We start from the raw sequence: 25,083 nt of genomic DNA, 5'->3' as shown, positions 1-25,083 counted from the left end.
TGCTCTCCAGACCCTTCACCAGTTTGGTTGCCCTTCTCTGGACACACTCCAGCACCTCAATGCCCTTCTTGGAGTGAGGGGCCCAAACCTGACCCCAGGGTTCAAGTTGTATCCTCACCGGTCCTCAGCACAGGGCCACAATCCCTGCCCTGCTCCTGCTGGGCTTCAGCATGAAGAATCCTTGTGGCTGCCCTGGAAGAGCCAGGAGCCTGAGCACTGCAGAAACCTCTCCTGGCTGAGCCCCTGGCAGCAGCAGGAGCTGAGGCACAGCCTACCTGAAGCCAGTGCCCAGCTTGAGCGCCGGAGCCAAGGGTCTGTCGGTGACGATGGTGGTGCCGACGCCGACGGCCTGCACGGGGATGACGTAGCCACGGCTGTGCTCCACCAGCAGCTGCACCTCGGCCTGGAACTGCTCAGTGTCAGCCAGGTTTGCTATGACAGACACTGACACCTCGCTCTCGGGGGGAATCACTCCTTGGCTGGGTTCGATCCTCCAGCACGAGCCTCTGCCAGACTGGAAGACAAGGCAAACACCAGCTGAGGCTGGAAACCACAGCCCTTGGGCTCTTGTGGGCTGAAGGAGCAAGGATGTGAGGGGAACAAACCAGAAAGGCTTTGTCTGCCTACAGCTGAGCTGGGGGGGCTGCAAACAGCACCTCTGCAGGAGCTTACACACCCTCTGTGCCACTCCTCTCACAGACTCCCCTCATTACCCACCACATCACCCAACCCAAGGGTCACTCCTCCTCAAGAGAAGGTTGTTTCCTCCTCCAGTCTCCTTGGAGTGAGTGCTCCCTGCCCAGCAGGAAACACACTGGCATGCAGATCTGCAGCTCTCAAGTGTCCAGCATGGTGTCAGTGGGACATGCTCCACACTTCAGGGCTGTGCTTGGGCCAAGAGGCCCTGCTCACCCCAAACTCTGCAGCATTCTAGGAGAGGTTTTTCCCTTTTCAACAGAAAGCAGCAATGTGCTGGCAGGCTGGACATGAGCCAAGCACAGGCAGGATCCAGGGGAAGTCAGCTGGAGTTTCCAGCCTGGCAGCACTGAGCTCTCACAGGACATCTGCTATAAACCTCCCTCTATTAGTTTCAAACCATCCCTCTTGTCCTGGCACTACAGCTCCTAGTCAAAAGTCTGTCCCCAGCTTTCTTAGAGGCTCCTTCAAGTACTGAAAGCTGCAAGAAGTTGACTTTTCTCCAGCAGATCCCAGTGAGAAGATCAGAGAATCACAGAACGGTTTGGCTTGGAAGGGATCTTCAAGATCATCTAGTTCCAACCCCCTGACATGGGCAGGGACATCTTCGATTAGAGCAGGTCACTAAAACCCCTGTCCTCAGCTCAAAGCTGAGGGACCTGGGATTGTTCCACCTGGAGAAAAGGAGGCTGAGGGGAGACCTTCTGGGTCTCTACAACTCCCTGAAAAGAGGCTGGAGCCAGCTGGGGTTCAGTCTCTCCTCCCAGGTAACAAGCAATAGGACAAGAGGAAATGGCCTCAAGTTGCTCCAGGGGAGGTTTAGGTTGGACATGAGGAACAATTTCTTCCCCTTAAGGGCTGTCAAGGCCTGGCCCAGGCTGCCCAAGGCAGGGGCAGGGGCCCCATCCCTGGAGGGATTTCAAAGCCTTGGAGCTGTGGTGCTGAGGGCCATGGTTTGGTGGTGACCTGGCAGTGCTGGGTTAAGGGTTGGACTGGATGATCTGAAAGGTCTTTTCCAACCAAAGGCATTCTGTGATCTCAGAGCTCCAAAACCATGACTCTCACACTCAGAGACCTTCCATGAAGGAAAGGGAGAACTTGGAGACATGATCCAGGTTCGCTGTTGCTCAACCACGTACACAAGCTCTGCTCCCCTGAGGGCTGCCCCAGCTGAACCTGCCCCCAGTGCCAGGCTCCTCTGGCCACCTTCTGATGGAACATCTGCTTTGCCTTGCTCTCAGGCAGCCAGGTGGAAAGGCTCCAGAGAAAAACTGAGCCCCAGGTGGCCACAAAGCAGCCATATTTCATGGAACCCTTTCCAATACTCACCACATCTGCGTGGAAGGCTGCAGGGATCGGGTCTGATTGCAGAGGTGCAGACTCCGTGAGGCCTCCTGAAAACTTGGATGCTGCCAAAATTATCTAGCTGGGCTGCACGGAGACAACTGGGCCTTCCTCCAATGCTCACCAAATAGATTTCCTTGCTCCACAAGAAGGGAGGAGAGAGAAAAATAAAAAACCACACTAGGGAAACCTGACAAAGGTTAGACAGCTCTGAGGCTGCTCCTGGACAGGGGGTGAGCTCTGCCTGCTGGAAGTTTGCAGTGTTGTAAGGCTGAACCAGAAGGCCTGCAGTAAGTGGGGCCTCTGGAGGGACCCCAGCCGAAAGCCACAAGCTCCTGTTTGTCAGGGGGAAAGCAACCCGTCTGCCCAGCCTGCAGTCCCACCAGCAGCTCTCCTTCCTCTGCCCTGTGCCTGCTCCCAGCCCTGATGCTGCTCAGGCTTGCCCCAAACCACCCTCCCTGACTTCTGCTGCTGCACAGCCAGGCTTGGGCAGCAACTCTTGAACAATCCCAAAGCTACCCCTTGAAAAGCAGCCCAGGCTGGCAGCCGAGCTGGCTCTGCAGAGGAGAGATCATGGAAGTCGGTGCTCTGCTTTGTGCTCTAGGGTAATCCTGGCACGACCTGAAGAACAGAATTGATGACAGCATTCCAGCAGCATTTTCCTCTCTTGACCAAAAGTAGTGTTCTTGCAGAAGCAACAAAGAGCACTGGATGTGGAATGTGGATCCCTTTGCTGCAGCACCTTCTCACCTCATTCCAAACCCAGCCTTTGCTTCAGCAGCACTCTGGGCTGTCCCTGTGTGCTCTTCCCCAAGAGCACCAAGGAAGCAGCTGCTGCTCTTCCTCTCCTAACAGCAGAGGACGAGAGCCAGGGACACTGTTGGCTCGTTACCCCATCCGCCATGTCCCCAGTGCAATGCTGTGTCACACTGATCACCATCCAAGAGGACACCACCCTGCCTCTCCTCTCACCATCACCCAGTGCCTGGCATCCCTATGGTACAAGCTCCCTTTGCCCTGCAAGAAGCCCTCTATGCTTCAGGCTCCACCAAGCCGTGTGGCACAGAGCAGACACCTCCAGCACTCACCAGTGGTCGCCTTGCACGCCCAAACACAGCCACCCGGGCAGGAGTGTACTGCTCCCCTGTCACCTGTGCCTCCAGGCTCAGGGGCACCTCCACGGAGCTGTGAGGCTGAATGATCCCACAGGGCACGGGGCTGGAGTACAGCACAGCAGCATCCTCCTGGTGCTCCTGGAAGGGGCAGAAGCACAGCATGGGATGGGCTGGAAAGGACCTTTCAAGCTCATCCAGTCCAAGCCCCCTGCACTGAGCAGGAACATCTGCAACTAGAGCAGGCAGCTCAGAGCCCCAGACAGCCTGGCCTGGAATGCTTCCAGGGACGGGGCAGCTCTCACCTCTCTGGGCAACCTGGGCAGGGTCTTACCACCCTCAGTGTAAAAAAAAAAAAAAAAAAAAAAATTCTTCCTCTTATCCAGTCTAAAGCTCCCCCTTTTAGTTCAAACCATCACCTCTTATCCTGTCACAACAGGCCCTGCTCAAAATCTGTTCAGTGCTTTAAGCACTGAAAGGCCACCAGAAGCTCTCCCTGGAGCCTTCTCCTCTCCAGCTGAACAAGCCCAGCTCTCACAGCCTGGCCTCACAGCAGAGGGCTTCCAGTCCTCCAGCATTGCTGTGGCCTCCTCCACCCCCATTCCAACAGGTCCCTGCCTGTGCTGAGGACTCCAGAGCTGCCCCAGCACTGTCTCAGCAAAGCACAGCAGAAGGGCTGAACCTCCTGCCTGGACACAGCTGCCTCTGGGCTGGCAGTGCACAATGCCAGCTCGTGACCAGCTTTGCACCCCCCAGTACCCTCAAGTCCTTCTCCATAGGGCTGCTCTCCAGCCTGGATTGATCCTGGCCATCCAACACTACTGGAGAGGGACCTCGTAGAAAAATTTCAACTCCTTAACATGTCCACAGCAGCAACTCAAAGAGTTTGAAATCCCTGGCAGGAAGGCACAGAATGAGAAGCAAGCCTTGGATGGCCTCAGCATCCTCAGGGGGTCCCAAAGCTTCTGCATTCACAAACAGCCATGCTTGGGCTGGCAGAGCAGCTTTTCACCACCCTCTGAGTTCTCCTGCATGACAGCACCCCAAAACCCAGAACAGAAACTGCTTCCCAAAGAGCTGAAATTGCTGCCTCAGGTGGATCCTCAGGAAGGTTCCCATTGACCGGCTTCCTAAGGTTACATTTGGGTGGGTTCCTGTTCTCAGCAAACCTTTAGGATGGCCTGGAAACCATCAAGGTCTCATCCAAAGCCCTCTTCTCCCAACCAAAGCCCTGGCTGACACCTGAGGGCAGGAGGTGGCTGCGATGCCAACCTGAGGCAGAAGCCCGTAGCAGCCTGGCAGGTCGCTGTTGTTCACCAGGGTCAGCATCTTCCGGGCAGGGAACTGCAGGTAGCAGCGGCCAAAGGTCACCACGGGGTTGAGCACTCGCAGATGAGGAACCACACACCTGGGCAGAGAGATGGCCAAAGGGACTGGAGTCGTTGGCAGAGGAGAGGTTTCTTGACTCCTCACACGGTGTGGAAGGGAGCAGAACACCTCTGCTTGGGGCAGAGTGGCTGCAAAGCGCCACCAGCATCCTGGCCTGGATCAGCAATCGTGTGGCCAGCAGGACCAGGGCAGGAATTGTCCCCCTGGACTCAGCACTGCTGAGGCCACACCTTCAAATCCTGGCATCAGTTTTGGGCTTCTCGCTCCAAGAAGGCCATTGAAGTACTGGAGTGGGTCCAGAGAAGGGCAATAAAGCTGGGGAAGGGTCTGGAGAACAGGGCTGGTGAGGAGCAGAGCTGCTGGGAGCAACTGGGGTTGTTTAGCCTGGAGAAAAGGAGGCAGAGCAGAGCCCTTCACGCTCTCCACAAGTTCCTGAAAAGAGGCTGAAGCCAGGTGGGGATTGGGCTCTTCTCCCAGGGAACAAGTGATAGCACAAGAGAAATGGCCCCAAGCTGTGCCAGGGGAGGGTCAGTGCTAATCATTAATAGAATTGCTGTGCCCTTTAGGAAAAGGCTCATGGCCAGGCCTGTCCATTCTAGGCAGATGCTCCTCAAGACAAGTGCTTTCAAACCCTGCTCTTCCCATCTCTGGCTGGGCAGAACCAGCTCAAGAAGCAAGGCTCCTCCTGTGGTGCTGGAGCCAGCAAACCACGTGCAAGGGGCTGGATGCACAAGGAGAGGGTTGCTGTGCTGGTTTGGGGCCAGACAGATCGTCTCTTGCCCCGAAAGGGACAAAAGAATGAGACTCACACAAACGGATTGGAGAGTGATGGAAAGTTTAAATGGAAAAGCAATTGGTGAAGCTACAGAGAACTACAAACTACAAAGCATAGTGGCAAAGAGTATCCCAAAACGTACAGAACCCCTCACAGAATTCCCAAAGCTTCCCAATCCTTCCCTTCTTCCCACCTGAGGGTAAGCCCAAACCCCCCAGGGCTCTTTCTTCCCCCTCCCGCTGCTAGGCAAGTCTGAGGCTGGCCAGGTCTGAGACTGCCCCCCCTCCATTCTCCTCCTGGCATTAGGCCTAGACAGGCCTAAGAGGCCTTGAGGATACTCCCCCGGCATTACCCGATAAGAGAGGACATCTCCCAGGGGAGCAGAGAGGGAAGAAAGAGAGAAGAGAATGACTTTGCAGATGGCCTTATAGGGTGCAGGACTTATGGGTAGAAATACGTCGTTTCCTGTGTCCACCCCTGTGGGTGGGCACCCAGGACACCAGAGGTGTATCTCATGCGGCAGTGGCAGGGGGCACCCAGCCTAAACTGCCACATTTGCACAAGGAAGGGCTGCAAGGAAAGTGCTGGTACCTGGCTATGAGGGGCAGTGACAACAGCTCCTGGCCCACACCATCCACATCCACCACCAGTGCCAGCTCGTAGGTGCCCACGGTGTTGGAACAGAGGGTGACCTGAGGGGAGAGCAAAGCACCTAACACTTCAGCACTCCCACAGCTGCTGTCCTTCCATTCCCATGCCAGGGGAAGCAAGGGAGGTCTTTGTCCTAGTTCTGCTGCTCCACATGCAGAGCACAGGCTCTGGGAGCACCAAAAGGCTGCTGGCAAGAGCTACTTTGAGAAATGCCTTTGGCAGTTCCCAGGCCATGTGCGAGACGAATGCATGCACCAGCACAGCCATCTTCTACTCAGCACTGCATGACAGTTAAGGGACCAGGCTTTGATCTCCACTGCAACAGCAGAAATGCAGGGGAAAGCTGCTGACTTCAGCAGAACCACTTCAGCTTTGCAGTAGGAAGCTGATGCAGAAGCTTGGCCCAGCAGAATCTGCTCAGCCTACAGCCACCAGAGTTTTTGCAGTCCAGCGGAGATCACTGCAGTGAATCCAACTCATTCTGCCCACAGGACAGGAGAAACAAGAGCAGGGAGAGAAGCCAACTGCTTCCTACAGCAACATCTCTCCTTGGAACGGCCACCTGCTGTCCTCAGCCTTCCTCTGCCCATCTGCAGTCACAGGAATAGCCCTAAGCAGCTCTGAAAACACGAGCAGTGCCTTCTGTCCTTGAGCCTGTGGGGCAAGAGCTGCAGCTTCTGACTGCAGAATCCAAAAGCTGCTCCTTCAGGAAAGTCCCAGAGCAGCACAGCTAACAACAGCCCAGCACTGCTGCAGGGATCCTCCCTGCCTCACCCTCAAAGCCAGCACCACTGAAGCCCTCTCCCAGAGCAGGGAAGCTTCAGCTCCGGCTGCTGAAACCCCTCTGGCCCCACTGCTCCCTACCTGGATGTCCACGAAGCTCAGGGCACGGATGGGGATGGTGCCTCTGCAAGGGCTGATGGTGAACTCGCAGGGCCTGAGGCGCCTCTTGGCTCTCTTCTTCCAGGAGGGGCGAGAGTTGTCCAGCACCTGGACAGCACTGGGCACGCTGGGCTCTGCCACACCGTCCCCGGGCACGCGGAGGGTGAAGGCCATGGGCACCAAGGAGGTGTTGGTGAGGCGACAGGACAGGCTGTGAGGAAAGCCTAGGAGAAAGGACACAGCTCTGCACCTCTGCACCACGGCTCCTGTGACTCCTGCTGGGAATATCCTGGGATGATCAAGCTGCACTTGGGCTTTGGCTCTCTTCAGTCTGAGCTACACCTGCTGGGGAAGCCAAGCCAGGGGCAGCTCTGCACAGAAGGACCTGGCACTGCTGGGGGACTACAAGTTCCCCATGAGGCAGCAATGTGCCCTCATGGCCAAGAAGGCCAAGGGTGCATTCAGAAGAGTGTGGCCAGCAGGGCACAGGAAGCAACAGGAGCCTTCAGTTGCAAAGGCCTTATCCATCTCATCAGCTGAGGAGGCCACTTCTCCTCTTGGATACCATGGTTCTGCCTGCTGGGATTCCTCTTGGTTTGTCTGTTCACAAGGAAACCAAGAGACAGAGCAGGGATGGAGGGAGGGGAGGATGCAGCTCAGCAAAGGCCAGCAGCTCTCTTAGCAAGTCCATCAGCAGGATGAAAACAGAGAGGCATCCTGACCAGGCTGATCATAGCTCTTCAATCCACCCAGAACTGGTTTCCCACACAAACTAGAGATCCCCTCAGCAAAAAGCCTTCTGTGACACTGAGCTGAAGAACAAGAATCTGCATTTCAGTGCTCAGTCAGCAAGCAGAGCTGGGCTTCTGCTGGGCAAGGAGAAGGAGCCCAGGTCTCTGAGGACACCAGTGCCTGAGGGAGAGCTATTCCTTGGCCACATTACCCAGGAGGTGACAACAAGTGGCCCTCACAGCACTAATGAAGATCTACATTGCAGGTCAGGTGGGGAAATGGTGTCCAAGCCTGGCAACATTTACCCACAGCAGCTATGGGCTAGTCCATAGCTTCAACTCCCTTCTCCTGCAGTCCCATCCCCTGGGCCCTCCTGGGATTACCACAGACATCCTGCTGCCAAGGACTGGGAGCCTGGGGCTAACCAGACCATGAGGGACACCACAAGACACTGGTTTGCTAGTCCTTTGGGCCTCTTTGATCTCATGATAGCAAACCATTGCCCAAGCAACCTGAAGCCCTGCTTTAACATCCTGAAGGCTGCTCTGGAGGGCCACGAGTGCTGGAGGCTCTGAGGCTCCATTCTGGTGCTGCACAGAGCCCTCAAGCTGTGCTCCAAGCCCAGGCCGCACTCACCGAAGGAGACATCCCCGAACCAGAGGCAAGGGACATCGAAGTGAAAAGTGGGTCCAGTGACACAGCCCCTGTGAGGAACAGCAGAGGAGGGGTGGGGTGGGGTTGGCTTGGCTGCAGAGCACTACAGAGCCTGCAGCTTGCATTGCTGCAGGCACAGAGCAAAGCTGCTCTCAAAGCACACTGGGCTTCAATCAACCTCTCACCTGACAGTCAAGGTCACAGGCTCAGGGGATCCTTCCACACTGAACCGGAATTCTTCTGTGAAGTGTCCCGGGACAGAAGCAGATCTGGATGACTTGGAACTCATCCGGCAAAATGAGGCCCTGACAGGGGGAAAAGGTGAAGCAGGAGCCCAGAGTTGGAGTTGGAGAGACCAAGCTGAAGCAAGCATCGATGGCTCCTTTGTTGTGCAGGATCACCTGCAAGACATGAAATGGAAACAGGTGAGGAAGCTTCCTTCCTTACAGGAGGCTGATTTGTGCCCTGATCAAAAACCTCTGTGCCAGGTTACACCCCTCCTTGATGGGGACTGAAAAGAACCCAGCCCCAAGGTGGACAAAAGAAACTCCATCCAGGTGGGCAGAGAGAGACTTGGTTTTCCCCCTGCCAGGAGGAAAGGTCCCCTGACTCAGAGGTGGTCTATTCCACTTCCCCTTCCTGTCCAGCAAGCCTCTAAAAAGGGCAGACATCTTTTACTGTCCTCTCTTTCCCCTGCACATCGCTGCTTGACAGAAGGGCCCTCACTGCTCCTGCTTCCTGCACCCCCCACGTGCTCCTCCATGCTGCAGCCAAACTCTCTAAAGAACTGAATGCATTTGCATCAAGGGAATCCAATGCCAGCTGGGCCTGGTTTTGTATATTTTTCTATTTACCCTTCACCCTATGCCTTTGTAACCTTCCCTGTTACTGCTACACATAGCTATTGTTTTTAAATTACCTTTTTTTACTTCCAAACTGATTCCAGATCATTTTTTTTTTCTGTGATCTTACCTCTCCTTTCTCCTGCCTAATTTGCTTTACATTACCAGGAAAGAGAGAGGGGGAGGAAATCTAAATCTCTTTCCATTTGGGCTTGTGGACTCCAGGTAAAGCTCAAACCAGCACAACCTCACAGCTGGAAAAGGCAGAAGATGCTGCCTCTGCTTGGCAGGAGCCAAAGGGAAGTTCAGCCTTTGGGGGTTTTATGCAAAGTAGCCAGAACCTCCTCGAATGAATCTGTGGTAGTTTGAGCTTTGAGTTTAGGAGCTCAAATGATAATAGATATAAATTCCTCCCCCTGCCCCTCTCCCTTTTTCCTTGGCAGGGTGGAGAGAGAGAAGAAAGGGAAAAAAAAAGGGTAGGGGAAAAGGAAAAAAAAAATGTGAAAGAAATATTCTGAAGTCGGTTTGGAAGTAGGAGGAGTAAATTTTTTTTTTCTTTTTTCACAAAAGGGAAAGGAAAAAAAGTAATTTTTTACATATTGTGTTGGTGTGAGCTGAAATTCCCCCCCACCGACAATAACCAGGCTAGCCCAGTCTGGAAGCAAATGAAAAGCTGTATTTACAAGCAGAGTCTAAAATCTACAATGAAATGCAATGAATATGTACAAATATACAAAATTCACAACATTCACAAATATATACAATCAACAGAAAAAGCACAATCGATCTCCCTTTGCTTCCCCCCAAGGGGCCCTCCCAAAGGGGCCTCCTCTCCCAGGAGCTTCCCCCCCAGACCCCCCTGGACAGAGAAGCACAGTTAGTTAAGCAGAAAGTTGTTAACTTAGCTGCCAAGGTCAGTGTGTTATCTTCAGCCAGAAGAGAAGAAGAAACAGCAGCCAGACAGCCCAGCAACTGCCCCCACTGCCGAACGCAGAATGTGCAGAATGCCTACTTTGTTTTGGGTAATAGTTCTTAAACATTTCTATCTATCCAATGGAAGTGTTTAGAACAATCGTTATTTTGCTTTCTTACACCCAATAGTGACTTATTTACATTCTTTCACTTTCTCTGTTTTGAACTTTGCAAGGAAAAATTAAAAAGACAGTTTCAAACCATCACAGTCCACCCCTTCTAAACAATTCCATTGGCTGCTACTATCATTTATCTAATCTAAAATAATATCTACAACAATAGGTGAATAAAGACCATAGTCCATTCCGGCTATTTCAGATGTAGATGATTCAAAAGAGTCAAATCACAGGAAAAACAGCAAACAGCTTGTTTCCTCGCAGATGGAGCGAAGAAAGGAACAGGGACTCTCAGGTGACTCAGGGCTCTCAGGGTTCGTGCACCGTAGATCTCATGAACTCTCCTCTTGGGCGCGATGCTGTATCTGCGCAACACTCTGAATTTAACCTCTCTCAGCCAAAGTTAGATTTCTTTGTGGAATACACTGAATTTCACCATTTTCTTGCATCACCCAATAGGTGTGACCAGGACCTTCAGCAGAAACCACCCCTCGGACAGGTTTGGCCTCTCCTGAAGGAGAAAATACCCAAACAGTTTTGCCTAACAGATTCTTTTCTCTGATAACAGGAACTCTATCACCTTCCTCCTTTCGCAACAAATCTGATTGGGCAGGTCCAGCTCGATTCACTGAACCTCTGCTATTCACCAACCAGGTTGCTTGTGCTAAATGTTTCTCCCAGTTTTTCAAAGATCCACCCCCCATGGCTTTGAGAGTGGTTTTCAGCAAACCGTTGTAGCGTTCGATCTTCCCTGCAGCTGGTGCATAGTAGGGAATGTGGAATATCCACTCGATGCCGTGCTCTTTGGCCCAGTTTTTTACAAGATTGTTCTTGAAATGAGTTCCATTGTCCGACTCAATCCTCTCTGGAGTTCCGTGTCTCCACAGGATTTGTCTCTCCAGACCAAGAATGGTGTTACGTGCAGTTGCATGAGGAACTGGATAAGTTTCCAGCCATCCAGTGCTTGCCTCTACCATAGTCAGCACATACTGCTTACCAGATGGAGAACGAGGTAGAGTGATGTAGTCAATCTGCCAGGCTTCACCATACTTGTACTTGGACCATCGGTCACCATACCACAAGGGCTTGATCCGCTTTGCCTGCTTAATAGCAGCACAAATGTCACAGTCATGGATGACTTGTGTGATAGCATCCATGGAAATGTCAATGGATCTGTCACGAGCCCATCGGTAGGTTGCATCTCTGCCTTGATGTCCTGACGAGTCATGGGCCCACCGAGCTAAGAACAGCTCACCTCGGTGTTTCCAGTCAAGATCAGGATCAGGATCAGAGTTTGTGTCCACCTGGGAAACTCTTGCAGCTAGATCTGCCTGATGGTTGTGGTGTTGTTCCTCAGTAGCTTTGCTCTTAGGAATGTGAGCATCGATGTGTCTCACTTTCACTGGGATTCTCTCAATGCGAGCAGCAATGTCTTGCCACAGATCTGCAGCCCAGATTGGCTTTCCTTTCCTCTGCCAGCCATTCTTCTTCCAGTTTTTCAGCCAACCCCACAAGGCATTGGCTACCATCCACGAGTCGGTGTAGAGATAAAGCTTTGGCCATCTCTCACGTTCAGCTATGTTAAGAGCTAGCTGGACAGCTTTTACCTCTGCAAATTGACTGGATTCTCCTTCTCCATCTCTCGCTTCTGCAACTCTGCGCGTTGGGCTCCACACTGCAGATTTCCATCTCCGCTTGTTCCTAACAAGACGACAAGAACCGTCTGTGAACAAAGCATATCTCTTTTCATCATCAGACAGATCACTGTAAGGAGGAGCTTCCTCAACACGAGTTACTCTCTCCTCTGGAGGTTTTGCACAGCTTGTGCCTTCTGGCCAATTTGTGATCACGTCCACCAAACCAGGCCTTTCGAGATTTCCCATTCGAGCTCGCTGTGTTATCAGAGCCATCCACTTAGACCAGGTAGCATCTGTTGCATGATGTAGTGAAGAACCTTTACCTTTGAACATCCAATTCAGAACTGGCAATCTAGGAGCTAGAAGAAGTTGTGACTCAGTTCCAATCACTTCAGAAGCAGCTTTCACTCCTTCATAAGCAGCTAAAATCTCTTTCTCTGTTGGAGTGTAGTTTGCCTCTGAGCCTCTGTAGCCACGACCCCAGAAACCAAGAGGACGTCCTCGTGTCTCCCCTGGAGCTCTTTGCCATAAGCACCAGGTTGGACCATTGTCACTCGCTGCTGTGTACAGAATGTTCTTAATGTCTGGACCAGTTCGGACAGGTCCCAGACCCATCGCTTGGACTACCTCTCGCTTGATCTGGTCAAAGGCTGCTTGTTGCTCAGGACCCCATTGGAAACTGTTTCTCTTTCGAGTCACATCATAGAGAGGTTTCACAATCTGACTGTATCCAGGAATGTGCAGTCTCCAAAATCCCACTATGCCTAAGAAACGCAGAGTTTCTTTCTTGTTGATGGGATTTGCCATGGTGGAGACTCTGTTTATCACATCCATTGCGATGTGACGGCGACCGTCTTGCCACCGCACTCCCAGAAACTGGATTTCTCTGGCAGGTCCTTTCACCTTGTCTCGCTTGATAGCGAAACCAGCTTGCAAGAGAATGTCAATGATTTTGTTACCTTTCTCGAAGACTTCTTCAGCAGTCTCACCCCAGACGATGATGTCATCGATGAACTGAATGTGTTCTGGAGCTCCACCTTTCTCCAAAGCATCATGGATCACTGCATGGCAGATGGTTGAACTGTGAATCCACCCCTGGGGCAAACGATTGAATGTGTACTGAATGCCTCTCCAGGTGAAAGCAAACTGAGGCCTGCATTCCTCTGCTATGGGAATAGAGAAGAAAGCATTAGCAATGTCTATGGTAGCATACCATTTGGCCTGCTTGGATTCCAGCTCATATTGGAGTTCCATCATGTCTGGTACAGCTGCACTCATGGGTGGAGTTACTTCATTCAAGGCACAGAAATCAACTGTCAGACGCCACTCTCCATTCTGCTTTCGCACAGGCCAGATTGGACTGTTGAAAGGTGAATGAGTTTTGCTGATGACCTTCTGACTCTCCAACTGACGAATCAAGTTTTGAATGGGCACCAACGAGTCACGGTTGGTTCTGTATTGTCTGTGATGCACAGTTTGAGAAGCAACCGGCAGCTTTACATCCTCTATCTCATGTTGTCCCACAACTGCAGATTCATCTGAAAGCTCAGGTCTAATGGACAACTTCAATTTTCCTCCATCAATTTCTACAGTTGCTATTCCAAAAGCCCATTTGTAACCCTTAGGGTCTTTAAAACGCCCTTCTCTCAGAAAGTCAATTCCCAAAATACAAGGTGCATTAGGACCTGTTACTATAGTATGTTTCTTCCACTGCTTCCCAGTTAAACTTATATCAACCTCTATCTTAAACAACTCTTGAGATCCACCAGTGACTCCCTGAATAGTTATAGATTCTCCCCCTTGATAATTTGATGGTATTATGGTGCACTGAGCTCCTGTGTCAACCAAGGCCCTGTACTTCTGAAATTTTGAAGTGCCAGGCCACTGGATGTACACATCCCAATAGATTCTGTTATCTCCATTATCCCTTACCTCCCCCTGGCGGAAGGCAGGGCACCCCTAATGGTGGGGATTACATCCACATGTACAGCTGGCACAACGTCCAGCACCACAATTAGGATCACTGTTGGAGCTATCAGAGTTGTTCTGGGAAACTGAGGAAGCGACAGCTACCCTCCTGGTATTGCTACCTCGGGATCTGCCCCTCTGCAGCTCCCGTAACCTCTTGAAAAGATCAGAAGTTGGTTGACCATCCCATCTGTTCATGTTCTCACCAAACTGATCACGCAGAGTTATCCAGATACTGCCACGTGATTGCCTCTGCTGTCTGTTTTGGTTTGACCTATTCTGGAATGGCCTCCTTGGAGCACGTCTGTTCCTAACAGCTGAAACTTGTATCCATCTGGAGGAAGAGGAATCAGAATCATCCCCTTCATCAAGTTGGATATGGAGGTTTTAAGTTCCTCCTTCAGCTCTTTCATGCAATTCTCCATCTTTCCAGACAGAGCCTCAATGGCTGAAACCAAAGAAGTACGTGCAAGACTATCCTCCAATTGCCTCATTTGGTCAGTGAAATGGCCAACAGTGGGAGGTGCTCCACCATAATTTCTTGCCACAATCCTGCTTGCCAGAATAGTAGCATAATTAGGAGGAGCAAGCTTAATGAGCTTTTTGGCAAGGCCTGTTTCCACAGGAATTTCATCAGGATTCAGAGTCTTATGATCTCCATACATTACTTCTCTCACAGCAAACTCTCTCAGACGCTTGATTCCCTCAGCTATTGTGGTCCAAGGCTTAGGGTTCCATGGTAAATCATCTCTGCTGGGGTACCTCATCGAGACTGCCAGTAGGAGGCGTGCCCACAGAGAAACTTTACCAATGCGCTTGCCTAGGTGCCTGTCTATGCCTGTATCCTTTGAGAGCATCCCCAACTGAGAGGCTGACTTGTCGCCTACCACCAATGCTGGGGCTTCCATATCAAAACACCTGGCTAGCCAAGACAGGACTGGCTCATTATCTCCTCTGATGTAATCCTTCCTCACATGTCTAATTTCCTGTCTGGGTGCATTAGCTGACTGTATGTCATCCTCATCCTCATCATCATCATCATCCTGAAGTCGCTGTCCCCATAATCCTATTTTAATCCTCCGTTGAATTTCTTTGAGTTCAGAGGCACTACCAGCAGTTGCTAATCTACTAGGGTCTACATCCTGACCTACATCTCCATCATCCATGTGGGGTCTCAAGAGGTCTACCAGAGTTTTAAGGCTAACCCTCTCTTCCTCATCAGAAGGATCTTTCTTAACAGAGGGACCCTGAGTAGAAGGACCCTCATCTCCATCTGCACCATCTCCTGCAGCATCTGCATCTCCTTTACGCTTTCTGGTTACAGTGGCCACCAAATTTACTGGCTTGGTTTTCACATTCACAGCATAGTTGGAAGAGCAAGTAGCCTTATGTCTTTCTTGACACAGTGCTATCAGTAGCCATATGATTATTCCAAGAAGCAACAAAATTAAGATTAAGGCTAGTACAAGATATCTAGGGTACCACTGGTTACAAAGACCCTCTGTAGTTGTAAGAGGAGTAACAAACTCATATGTGTCTGCTAGCAGATCCATAGTTGAGTTACCATAGCTTCTTAGCCCAATAAGACCACAACAGAATTCACCAACATTCAGTAACTTGTTCTTAACCCAAAGAAATGACTTATATGCCACATATCTCACAATCTTGTCTATCATGCAGGAAACAGCCCATCTGTAGACAATCACACTGATAACAGAGGAAATAAAATTACTCAAAATCCAAAACAGCTTCATTTTGCTTCCTAATCTGAGCAGAAATAAATCAAACAAGCAATCGAGCCCCGAGTTGGAGCGCCAAAAATAAAAAGTGTGTCGGTGTGAGCTGAAATTCCCCCCCCACCAACAATAACCAGGCTAGCTCAGTCTGGAAGCAAACGAAAAGCTGTATTTACAAGCAGAGTCTAAAATCTACAATGAAATGCAATGAATATGTACAAATATACAAAATTCACAACATTCACAAATATATACAATCAACAGAAAAAAGCACAACCGATCTCCCTTTGCTTCCCCCCAAGGGGACCCTCCCAAAGGGGCCTCCCTCTCCCAGGAGCTTCCCCCCCAGACCCCCCTGGACAGAGAAGCACAGTTAGTTAAGCAGAAAGTTGTTAACTTAGCTGCCAAGGTCAGTGTGTTATCTTCAGCCAGAAGAGAAGAAGAAACAACAGCCAGACAGCCCAGCAACTGCCCCCACTGCCGAACGCAGAATGTGCCGAATGCCTACTTTGTTTTGGGTAATAGTTCTTAAACATTTCTATCTATCCAATGGAAGTGTTTAGAACAATCGTTATTTTGCTTTCTTACACCCAATAGTGACTTATTTACATTCTTTCACTTTCTCTGTTCTGAACTTTGCAAGGAAAAATTAAAAAGACAGTTTCAAACCATCACAGTGATGTCTTGCCCCACAGCACTGCCCTGGCAGTCACATTTCTTTCTCCTCATGTCCAGTCTGGACCTCCCCAGCTGCACTTTGTGGCTTTCTTTCTTTCTCTTGCAATTTGTCACTCTGCAGGAAAGCTTCACCATGTCTCAGACCACTCCTCAAGAACCCTAAAGCTGCTCCTCTAATGTTTTCAGTCTCCAAACCACTTTGCCCACAACCTTCAGCCTCTGTCTGCTGGTCACATGCTTGAGGACCCCAAACCCCATCTTGGGAGGTGTCTGGGCACGCTCCCAGGTGTTTGCATGGTGGTCATAGGTGCAGAAAAAGACCTTTTGCTAAGGCCTGTAGTGGCAGGACAAGGGGCATTGGCTTTGAACTGCAAGAGAGGAATTTCAGATTGGATATAAGAAGAAATATTTCACAAGAGAGGTCACAGGACACTGGAATAGGTTGCCCAGAGAAGAGGATTTCCCCATCCCTGGAATTGTCAAGGTCAGGAAGTATGAGTAAAGAGTTCCAACCAGTACAGGGAGCTAAGGATGCAGAGGGCTCCTCATCCTCTCTCCAGTTTGCTGCTCAGGCTCTTAGAGAATAAGGGACAGTGGTGACAAATTCCTGCCAGGGCCAAAAGGCATCACCTCAGTACCTGCCACATCACCACAGCTACCCTTGAAAAACAGATCCACTGCTCTGCAGGGAGAATCAAATACCAAGGAGGATGAACAATCACCTAACTCAGTGGAGTCACCAACACTAAGTCAGACTCAGCTTTGTGTCAACACTGCCTCAGTACAGAATCTGTGTCCTTGTCACAGGGGACTCACTTGGGAAGGGGAGGGCTGGCCCTGTTTGCAGACCTGACCTTCTTCTCAGGGAAGTCTGCTGCCTCCCCGGGGCAAGGGGCAAGGGTGTAAAAAGAAAACTTCCCACCCTGGTTCAGCCCTCACATTACTGCCTGTTGATAATGCTTCAAGGAAGTAGTGATGAACTTAAACCAAGAGGTCCATGGGCAATGAAGAGAGACTTCAGGGTCCTGGGACAGTTGGTTAAGGGATCAGGAGCAGAAGTAGTGTTCTGCTGTGTCCCACCAACTGCAGGGAATGATGAAGGCTCTGACAAGAAGAGCCATCAGATGAATTCTTGGCTTGGAGCCTGGTGTCACTGGCAGGACTTTGGGTTCTTTCACCATGGATTAGTCTGTAAGACACCAGGCCTGACAGCAACAGATGGAGTTAACCTGTCCCAAAGGGGAAAAAGGATCCTGGGGCAAGAACTAGCAGGGCCTATAGAAAGAGCTTTAAACTAGATTGGGAAAGGGATGGGGATGAAATGAACCCTGTCAGAGAGGAGCCTGGACATGGCACACCGGTGCTCATGGGTCAGTGCACTGGCTTGTTGACATCTCAGTTGAGGTAAGGGACCCATGTAGCAACAAAGCCACTAGGGCTATTGATAGGTTAGTAGCCATGGAAGTGGCTGGGAATGATCAGGTAGGAGTTGGGGCTTCTCCCCCCACAGCAGTGGCAGGCTCTGCTGAGCTGCATCCATACTAATGCATGCAGCGTGTGCAACAAACAGCAGGGCTGGAGATCTGTGTTCAGGCACAGGGCCATGATCTCATTGCAATTGCTGAGACATGCTGGGAGAGCTCCCATGACTGGAATGCTGTCATGGACAGCTGTGGACTGTCTAGAGAGACAGACCAGGCAGGCGAGGCAGTGGTGTTGCTCTTTGTGTGTCTAAGCAACTGGAATGCACTGAGCTCTGCCTAGAGGGGGTGAGGATCCTGGTGGAAGTTTAAAGCTAAGAATCAAGGGGCAGGCTAAAATGGGAGGTATTGTGGTGGGTGTTTACAACAGACCACCAGACCAGGAAGAAGGAGATGACAGAGTCTTGTACAAATAACTGGAGATAGCCTCAAGACCACATGCTTAGGGGGGACTTCAGTCACCCAGACATTTGCTGGAGAGGCCACACAGCTCGACACACACAACCCAGAAGGCTCCTGCACTGTGCTGGTGATAACTTTCTGACACAGGTGGTGGAGGAGCCAAGAAGGGGAGGTGTGCTGCTTTGTATTAACAAAGATGGAGTGGTTGGGGATGTAAAGGCTGAGAGTAGCCTTGGCTCTGGTGACCATGATATGGTGGAGTTCAGTTGAACACAAGGAAGAAGCAGGGCAGTAAGTTAGGATTGCAACCCCAGACTGCAGAAGGGCTAAATTCATCTTCTTCAAGGATCTACTTGGAGGAATCCCATGGGCCAAAGCTGTAGAAGAAAGGGAGGCCCAGGAGAGATGGTTAATAGTCAAATATCACTTCCTCCAAGCTCAAGCACTGATTTTAGGGCAGTACAGAGGAGGATGGGCAGTGCAGTGCTGGAATGTGGAGGCAAACTGAGGATATGAGGATGTCTGGAACAGAGACGTTGTAGGTGAGGCCCATGAGCCAGATGGGTTTGGGGAACTCACAGGCATTGCCAAAGCCCCAGAAATCCACAGCTTTGTGTTAAAGCAACAGAATCTACCAACCACCTGCACCCCACACACCCCTCCTGATCACACTGATTCCAGATAGAGCCCTGAGCAATGTGTGAGGGACAGGACCTCCTGTATCAGATCCTGGGGATCAGGGCTTGGCCACCCTGGTGAGAAACAAACACCAAGGCCTTACAAGGCATCAAAGCCCCCAGCTCATTTCCTTGGCCACCTTCAACCAGTGCATCCAAGCTTTTGCTTCAGGAGCCCCCAGGGAGCATCACAGGGACTGTTCATTCCTGTCATGGCTTTGTCAGTGTTGGCCTTTAGTGGGGCCTCCAATGCCTTCACAAACTTGGGGTTTTCTTCTGCCTTCCACTTTTCAGAGACTTGTTCATTCCTTTAGGACCTGCAGTTCACAAATTTGGCACCAGGAAGACATAACACCCCCCCGCCCAGGAGCCAAGTCTCAGTGCATCATTTTCTCTGTTTTTTCAAATTTTTTCTTTTGGTTTTATGGCTAATTTGGGATATTTCAGGAATGTAGCCAAGCAGAAGAGATGGAAATAATGAGGAACAATAAATCAGGATTTCTTCTTTTTCCACCTACAGAACAGGAGATATCAGCCTGCTCCAACCCAGAGCATCCCTTGATGAGGTCTGAATATGTGGGAAAAGCAAGAGCATTTCTGTCACACAATGTGTGGGACATTGTGGTGGGTTGAAAATACTCCCCAAGTGATTTTGAGAACACTAAAACAAAATTGCCAGCCCAACTCAGTTTGGGATGGAAGCAAATGAAGCTATATTTAAAAGCCAACTACAATCTAGAAATATGCAATGCAAGGACTGTGTACAAAATATCCAATATTTACATGGATTTGCAATTTATAAACAACACAAGAGCCCCCCTGGACAAAACCAGGGGGTTACCAACAGCTTCCCCCCTCTGCTCCCTTCCCCCCACCCTGTACAAGGGAAAAGAGAGAAAGGAAAAGCAGAGAGCAGCTGTTGGCTCTTAGCCACAGCAAGAATGCAGCCAAGGTCAGCAACAGCCAAGCAAAAGCACCAGCTAGGATCTGCTAGAGCAGAGAACAGAGAAAAAGAGAGAGAGTTAGCTTGTACAACTAACTTGATGTTAGTTATCAGACCACTGGGATTATTTACACCTTATCAGTACTTTTCTTTTGCATCCAATGGTAATTTATTTACATTCTACCACTTTTACTCAAGATCTGTGGAAAAATTCCTAAGCATCAGCCTCAAACTGCCACAGTGAGGCATGGCTGAACCTTGGGAAGTCCATGCTGATGTTGCTGGGACAGGTTCTGCTCTTTCAGGTGCCCAGAAAATCCACCCTAAAGGACTCATTGGTAGTGGCTCTCATTGCTCACCCAGCTGAGCTGGCACAGCCTGGGCTTCCCTGGGCTGCACTTTGGCCTCTCCCAAAGATGGGAGACATTGGTTTGTCCTTTCTCACAAAAGACCTCTGCCAATGTCAGGACCTTTCCAAAGGGACGTTCCAAGGAGATATTGATCTGCTCCTGCTACTTCACCGCAACTCTTCTGTCTCTTACAGCATCTGCTTAATTAACCTTTCATGCACTGTCACCTCCAGGACACAGTGATCATCTCTGGAGTCACCTTTCCAGGTGCAGACTGTCCAGCCCAAGGCCCTTTCCATCATTCTCCAATTTCCTTCCCCCCTCATTCTTTGTTCATTCAGGTTCCTCTCTCCTATGCTGCTGCTTTGTCCTTCAGGGAGGGAAAGCCGACATTGTCCCCTGATCCACCTCTCTGATTGTTTTTCCTCTCCATTTCTTGTATCTACCTGCCTAAAACTTTGCTGCTCAGATCATGCCTTGGAGAGAGGTAACCTGCTGAGAGACAGCTTGCAGCTTGTGCTGAGCAGCTGGTTCCAGAGGGCTTTGATTGCTGATGCAATTTCATCAGACTGCTTCTTTTTACTTCTAAACAGCAACAATTGCTGTGGCTGTGTGCAGACAGATCTCTGCAGAAAGCAGGGGGGCAGCTCGTACCATCGAACTGTGACCTGCAGCTGCAGAGAGGAGTTGAGATGTCTGATGGGAGAGTGATGTAAGCCCCAGGGCAATGAGAGCAATGGGAAGGTTGTGGAGTGGATGAGGAGCAAAGGTGTTCATACAATGTCCGTTCTTGGGGAGAGTTTTCCCCTAAGTCCAGGCCTCCTGAGGAGATTCTGTGGATCAAGGTCACATGGAAAGTACTGCTGTCAGCATCCTTCTCTCAAATGGAACTAATTAAAAACATCCTTCATAAACAAGTGTGATGGTTTGAAACTGTTTTTTAAATTTTTTTCCTTGCAAAGTTCAGAACAGAGAAAGTGAAAGAGTATAAATAAGTCACTATTGGGTGTAAGAAAGCAAAATACTGATTGTTCTAAACGCTTCCATTGGATAGATAGAAATGTTTAAGAACTATTACCCAAAACAAAGTGGGCACTCTGCACATTGTGTGTTCTGCAGTGGGGGCAGCTGCTGAGCTGTCTGGCTGCTGTTTTCTTCTTCTTCTCTTCTGGCCGAAGATAACACGTACTGACCTTGGCAGCTAAGTTAACAACTTTCTGCTCTAACTAACTCTGCTTTCTGTCCAAGGGGGGTCTGAGGGAGAAGCTCCTGGGACATGGAGGCCCCTTTGGGAGGGTCCCCTTGGGGGGAAGCAAAGGGAGATCGGTTGTGCTTTTCTGTTGATTATATATATATTTGTAAATGTTGTGAATTTTGTATATTTGTACATATTCATTGCATTTCATCATAGATTTTAGACTCTGCTTGTAAATACAGCTTTTCATTTGCTTCCAGACTGAGCTAGCCTGGTTATTGTCGGTGGGGGGGGGGAATTTCAGCTCACACCTGTTGAGGAATGGTTGGCAAAGAAAGGACATGAAGGCCTGATGGACTTTACTGAAGAAGATATACAGTGCCATAGGACAAGATGGGTTTAGCTGAATCAGTGTGACTTGCAAACTTGCAGGGCTGTGGTGTCCTTGGGCAGAGGAGGGAAATACTGGAAAGTACCGGGACTGAGAAAAACAGGATGTTGTGATTAAGCCAAATGGAATGTTTAACCTGCAAGAGGTGGGGTTGACATCTAGCTGTAAGCCAATCAGTAGTTGACCAGTAGGCATAATTAACTGTAAGCATACATAAGTGTGAGCTTGGAAATCAATAAACGGATTCTGCCGATCATATTGGTCTGTGTGCAGCCCCGTCTTGCGACAAATGGCGCCCGAACAGGGACCCTCAGATTGATAAAGAGGAGCAGATCGAGCAATGCATCTTGCTGCCACGGTCCAAGTCGTAAGGATTCCAGCCCGGTCCAGCAGCGCCGGAGGTGAAAGAACACCCAGAAGCGAGGAGAGTGTTCCGCACCTTAGAAGCCTTAAAGGAGGTTCTAGCTGAAGACGCTGCAAAGCCTGGGAGACTGCTTAGCGCGCAACGGTGTAACAGGTATGGATAGGCAGGCAGCGTACGATTTATTTAAGTACTTTTTGGAAAAGCGTCGGGTAACAGGCATAGATCTGAGTAAGGAACTTGCGGGATTGCTTACATACGCAACTGCTAAAGGATATTTTAAAGATCCAAATGAAGTGTTTGAAGCTGAGGAGTGGCGCAGAGTTGGAACTGAACTTTGGGAAAGGGTTATAGATGATGATAAAACAGCAAAGAAACTAGCAAAGACATGGCGAGCTGTCAGGAATGCTTTAGAGCAACATCAGGCAGAGCAAAAAGCAGCAATGGCTTCAAGGTCGCGGCCCCGGCATGGCCTCGCCACCAGCCTCCGGCGGCTGGAGTCCAGCCAAGGGTAGGGCAGCACCGACCCACCGCCGCTGCCACGGGCAAGGGACCCGGGGGCCCCCTGAGCTGAGAGAACTGCGCTGCAGCCCGCCCCCGAGGCGTGCGGCCCCGCAGGAGGAGCCCCCAGCCTGCATCATAGGAATCCACCTCAGCCCAGACTTGTACTTTGACACCTATTAAGGTGAGCCACCAGGAACATAATGGGACAGAATCTAATAAAAGAAAAGGGAATTGAGCTGGGTGTGGGGGAGATAACTGAAGCAGTGGATGACATACCAGCAGTCTCCGCAACCCCCGCCCCTAGCTGCCCAGCTGCTCTGTCAGTGCCAGAAGAAAAGGGTGCTGCAGAGTAGAAAATCCTCTTCCTAATGAGCAACTTAAAATCCTTATGAAGTGAAAAAGTCCCCGAGATTTTGTTATAGCAGCATCAGCAGTAGCATTCACAGCACTTGATTCTTTAAAGAAATGTCACAGTCTTTTCATCAAGAAATTAGTGAAAAAGCAACTTCGGAGCTGAAGGCAGTGCTCATGCAGTCAGAACTTTCACCTCAAAGCTTGAAAATCTGCACATTTCTGAAGATAACAGCATGCCAACAACGACCAAAAAAAAAAAAAAAGTGTCTTCTCTACTGCCGTTTGACCCCCTGCCTCCTCCCCCCTCCCACCCCACCCCCCCCTGCTTCTTTCCCATCTGCCTTTGCCCCCCCCCCCTTCCCTCCTCCCTCCTTATCTCACCCCCTTGTTTTGCAGCTGTTGCAGGTCTGCACAAACCTGTGTTCTAATTTTGAAGTAACAGTATTACGTTTTCTTAAGAAAGGTATCTCGCCATTTTATGCAAACTTGATATATATGTATTGGTTTTATCATTATTTCTGATTGTAAGGCATTTGGGAAATTCATTATTTTAGTGTTTGCAATTGTTGTGTTTTCACAATGAGCATGCATATGACAAATTTGGTACTTTGGTAATAAGGTATATTAAGTGTTATAGAAAATGAAGTTTCCTTATAAGCTTTTAGTTATTGTGTTAAAGTATTTTTTCTAATCAAGCATAATACTGTGTAAGTGCTACTGGTTTTATGAGTTTATAGGTTAAAAGGTTTTTTTTTTCCTTTTTCTGGTTTGAACCTCTTTTTTTTGAGTCTGCCGGCAAATTTCAAAAAGAGCTCTATATATATGGTAAATAAGTTTTCATTTTGAAAAGCGCGCATTATCCCTTTTTTTTTGTTGTTGTTGTTGTTTTCTTGCACATTACATTGATGGTTTAATTCTCACGTAATTTTTTAAGTTTTTGGACCATTTTTCATATTAACAGGACATAAGACTTTATTTTAGGTATGTTATAGAGTGTTGTTTTGGTTTTTGTGTTTATAAAGGTTTTAAGATAAGGTTATAAGACTATGAAAAGCGACACAAACAAACAAACAAACAAAAAAATTCTTTTCCTTTTTGATACAGAGGTTTACCCTAGGGAAAACTCAGGGCTAGGAAAGAGATTCATCTTTTCCCACCTACAGGTTTTCCTGATGCCAGCATGGTTAGGCCCAGTGCAAGACTCAAAGGATGGGACAAACAGCAGTGCCCGTGAAGCTAACAATCAGCTGACCACTGAGTCTGACCACAGTGCTTGTTTAACTGAGATCAGAAGCGTCGATCTGAAGCTGACTGCACGAGTGTCCCCGGAGGAAACATTTCATTTGGGACTGAATGTTTCAATGTCTTAATGTTATGTAATTAGGGAATATGTTTATGTAGATTTATATGTTAACTCACCAGAATGTTATAGTTAAACAGTGGTTACCCAGGAATAGACAAATAGCCCAGCCTATTTATCTGGTAAAATTAATTCATTCTTGCAATTGTGGGGTATCGCTCATGTTCCCTGTATTTTTTATTCCCCCACACAGTATACTGAAGTGACTTTTGCAAAAACTAAAGACATATGTATTACATTTTAAAATTTAAATTTTTTATAGCTTCCTAATGATTCCCAGGAAACCCCAATGACACGTCATTTTAATTCTTTGACTACCACCAGTGCATTAATAAACTCGGGTGGAGGATATGCTTGTATCTAAACAGATTTTGGACCATATTGGGTCCCAGTACTTTCATCATCCTCTGCATGCTGACTCCAACAGACGGCCTTGCAATCCATAGCATCGTTGATTTCCTCCAAGAGTGTACATCAGCAGGTGTGCTGGGGCACAGCCATCCTGGATGGGGCTGAGAAGAACCCAGCCCCAGGTAGACAAAAGAAATTTAATCTGGGGAGGGCTTTGGCCCCTCCCCTGCTGGGAGAAGGTGGTCCCCTGACTCAGAGGTGGTCTATTCCACTTCCCCTTCCTGTCCAGCAAGCCTATAAAAAGGGTGGATATTTTGCTGCTCTTCCCTTTTTCCTGCCTCGTCTGCTCGAGAGGACTTCCTGCTGCTGTTGCTGTCACTGTCTCCTGCACCGGACCACGTGGCTGGGGCCCGTTCTGTCTCTCAACTGAATCCACCGACATCCAGGGGAACACAAGGCCATCCAGGCTTGGTTTTGTATATTTTTCTTCCCACTTATCCTCATCCCTCACCTCTGTGAACCCCCCCCCC

The 25,083-nt window shown here is 49.6% G+C and overlaps 1 protein-coding gene across 1 annotated transcript in view; it reads right to left on the bottom strand.

Moving 5' to 3' along the window:
- Nucleotides 1-271: 271 nt before the first annotated feature.
- The window catches only part of LOC128979526 (hydrocephalus-inducing protein homolog), a 44,204-nt gene continuing 19,392 nt past the window's right edge, over nt 272-25,083 (bottom strand). The window contains 10 exon segments of the mRNA XM_054397831.1: nt 272-514; nt 2,026-2,054; nt 2,057-2,090; nt 3,129-3,293; nt 4,425-4,560; nt 5,908-6,008; nt 6,832-7,073; nt 8,218-8,285; nt 8,421-8,495; nt 8,497-8,636. Coding sequence (XP_054253806.1) covers nt 272-514; nt 2,026-2,054; nt 2,057-2,090; nt 3,129-3,293; nt 4,425-4,560; nt 5,908-6,008; nt 6,832-7,073; nt 8,218-8,285; nt 8,421-8,495; nt 8,497-8,636 — 1,233 coding nt within the window.

This window comes from Indicator indicator, chromosome 1, assembly GCF_027791375.1.
Source record: "Indicator indicator isolate 239-I01 chromosome 1, UM_Iind_1.1, whole genome shotgun sequence".
In the NCBI taxonomy this organism is placed as follows: Eukaryota; Metazoa; Chordata; class Aves; order Piciformes; family Indicatoridae; genus Indicator; species Indicator indicator.
Note: the sequence above shows the minus strand (reverse complement) of the source record. Positions and strands in the feature narration are given on the sequence as shown.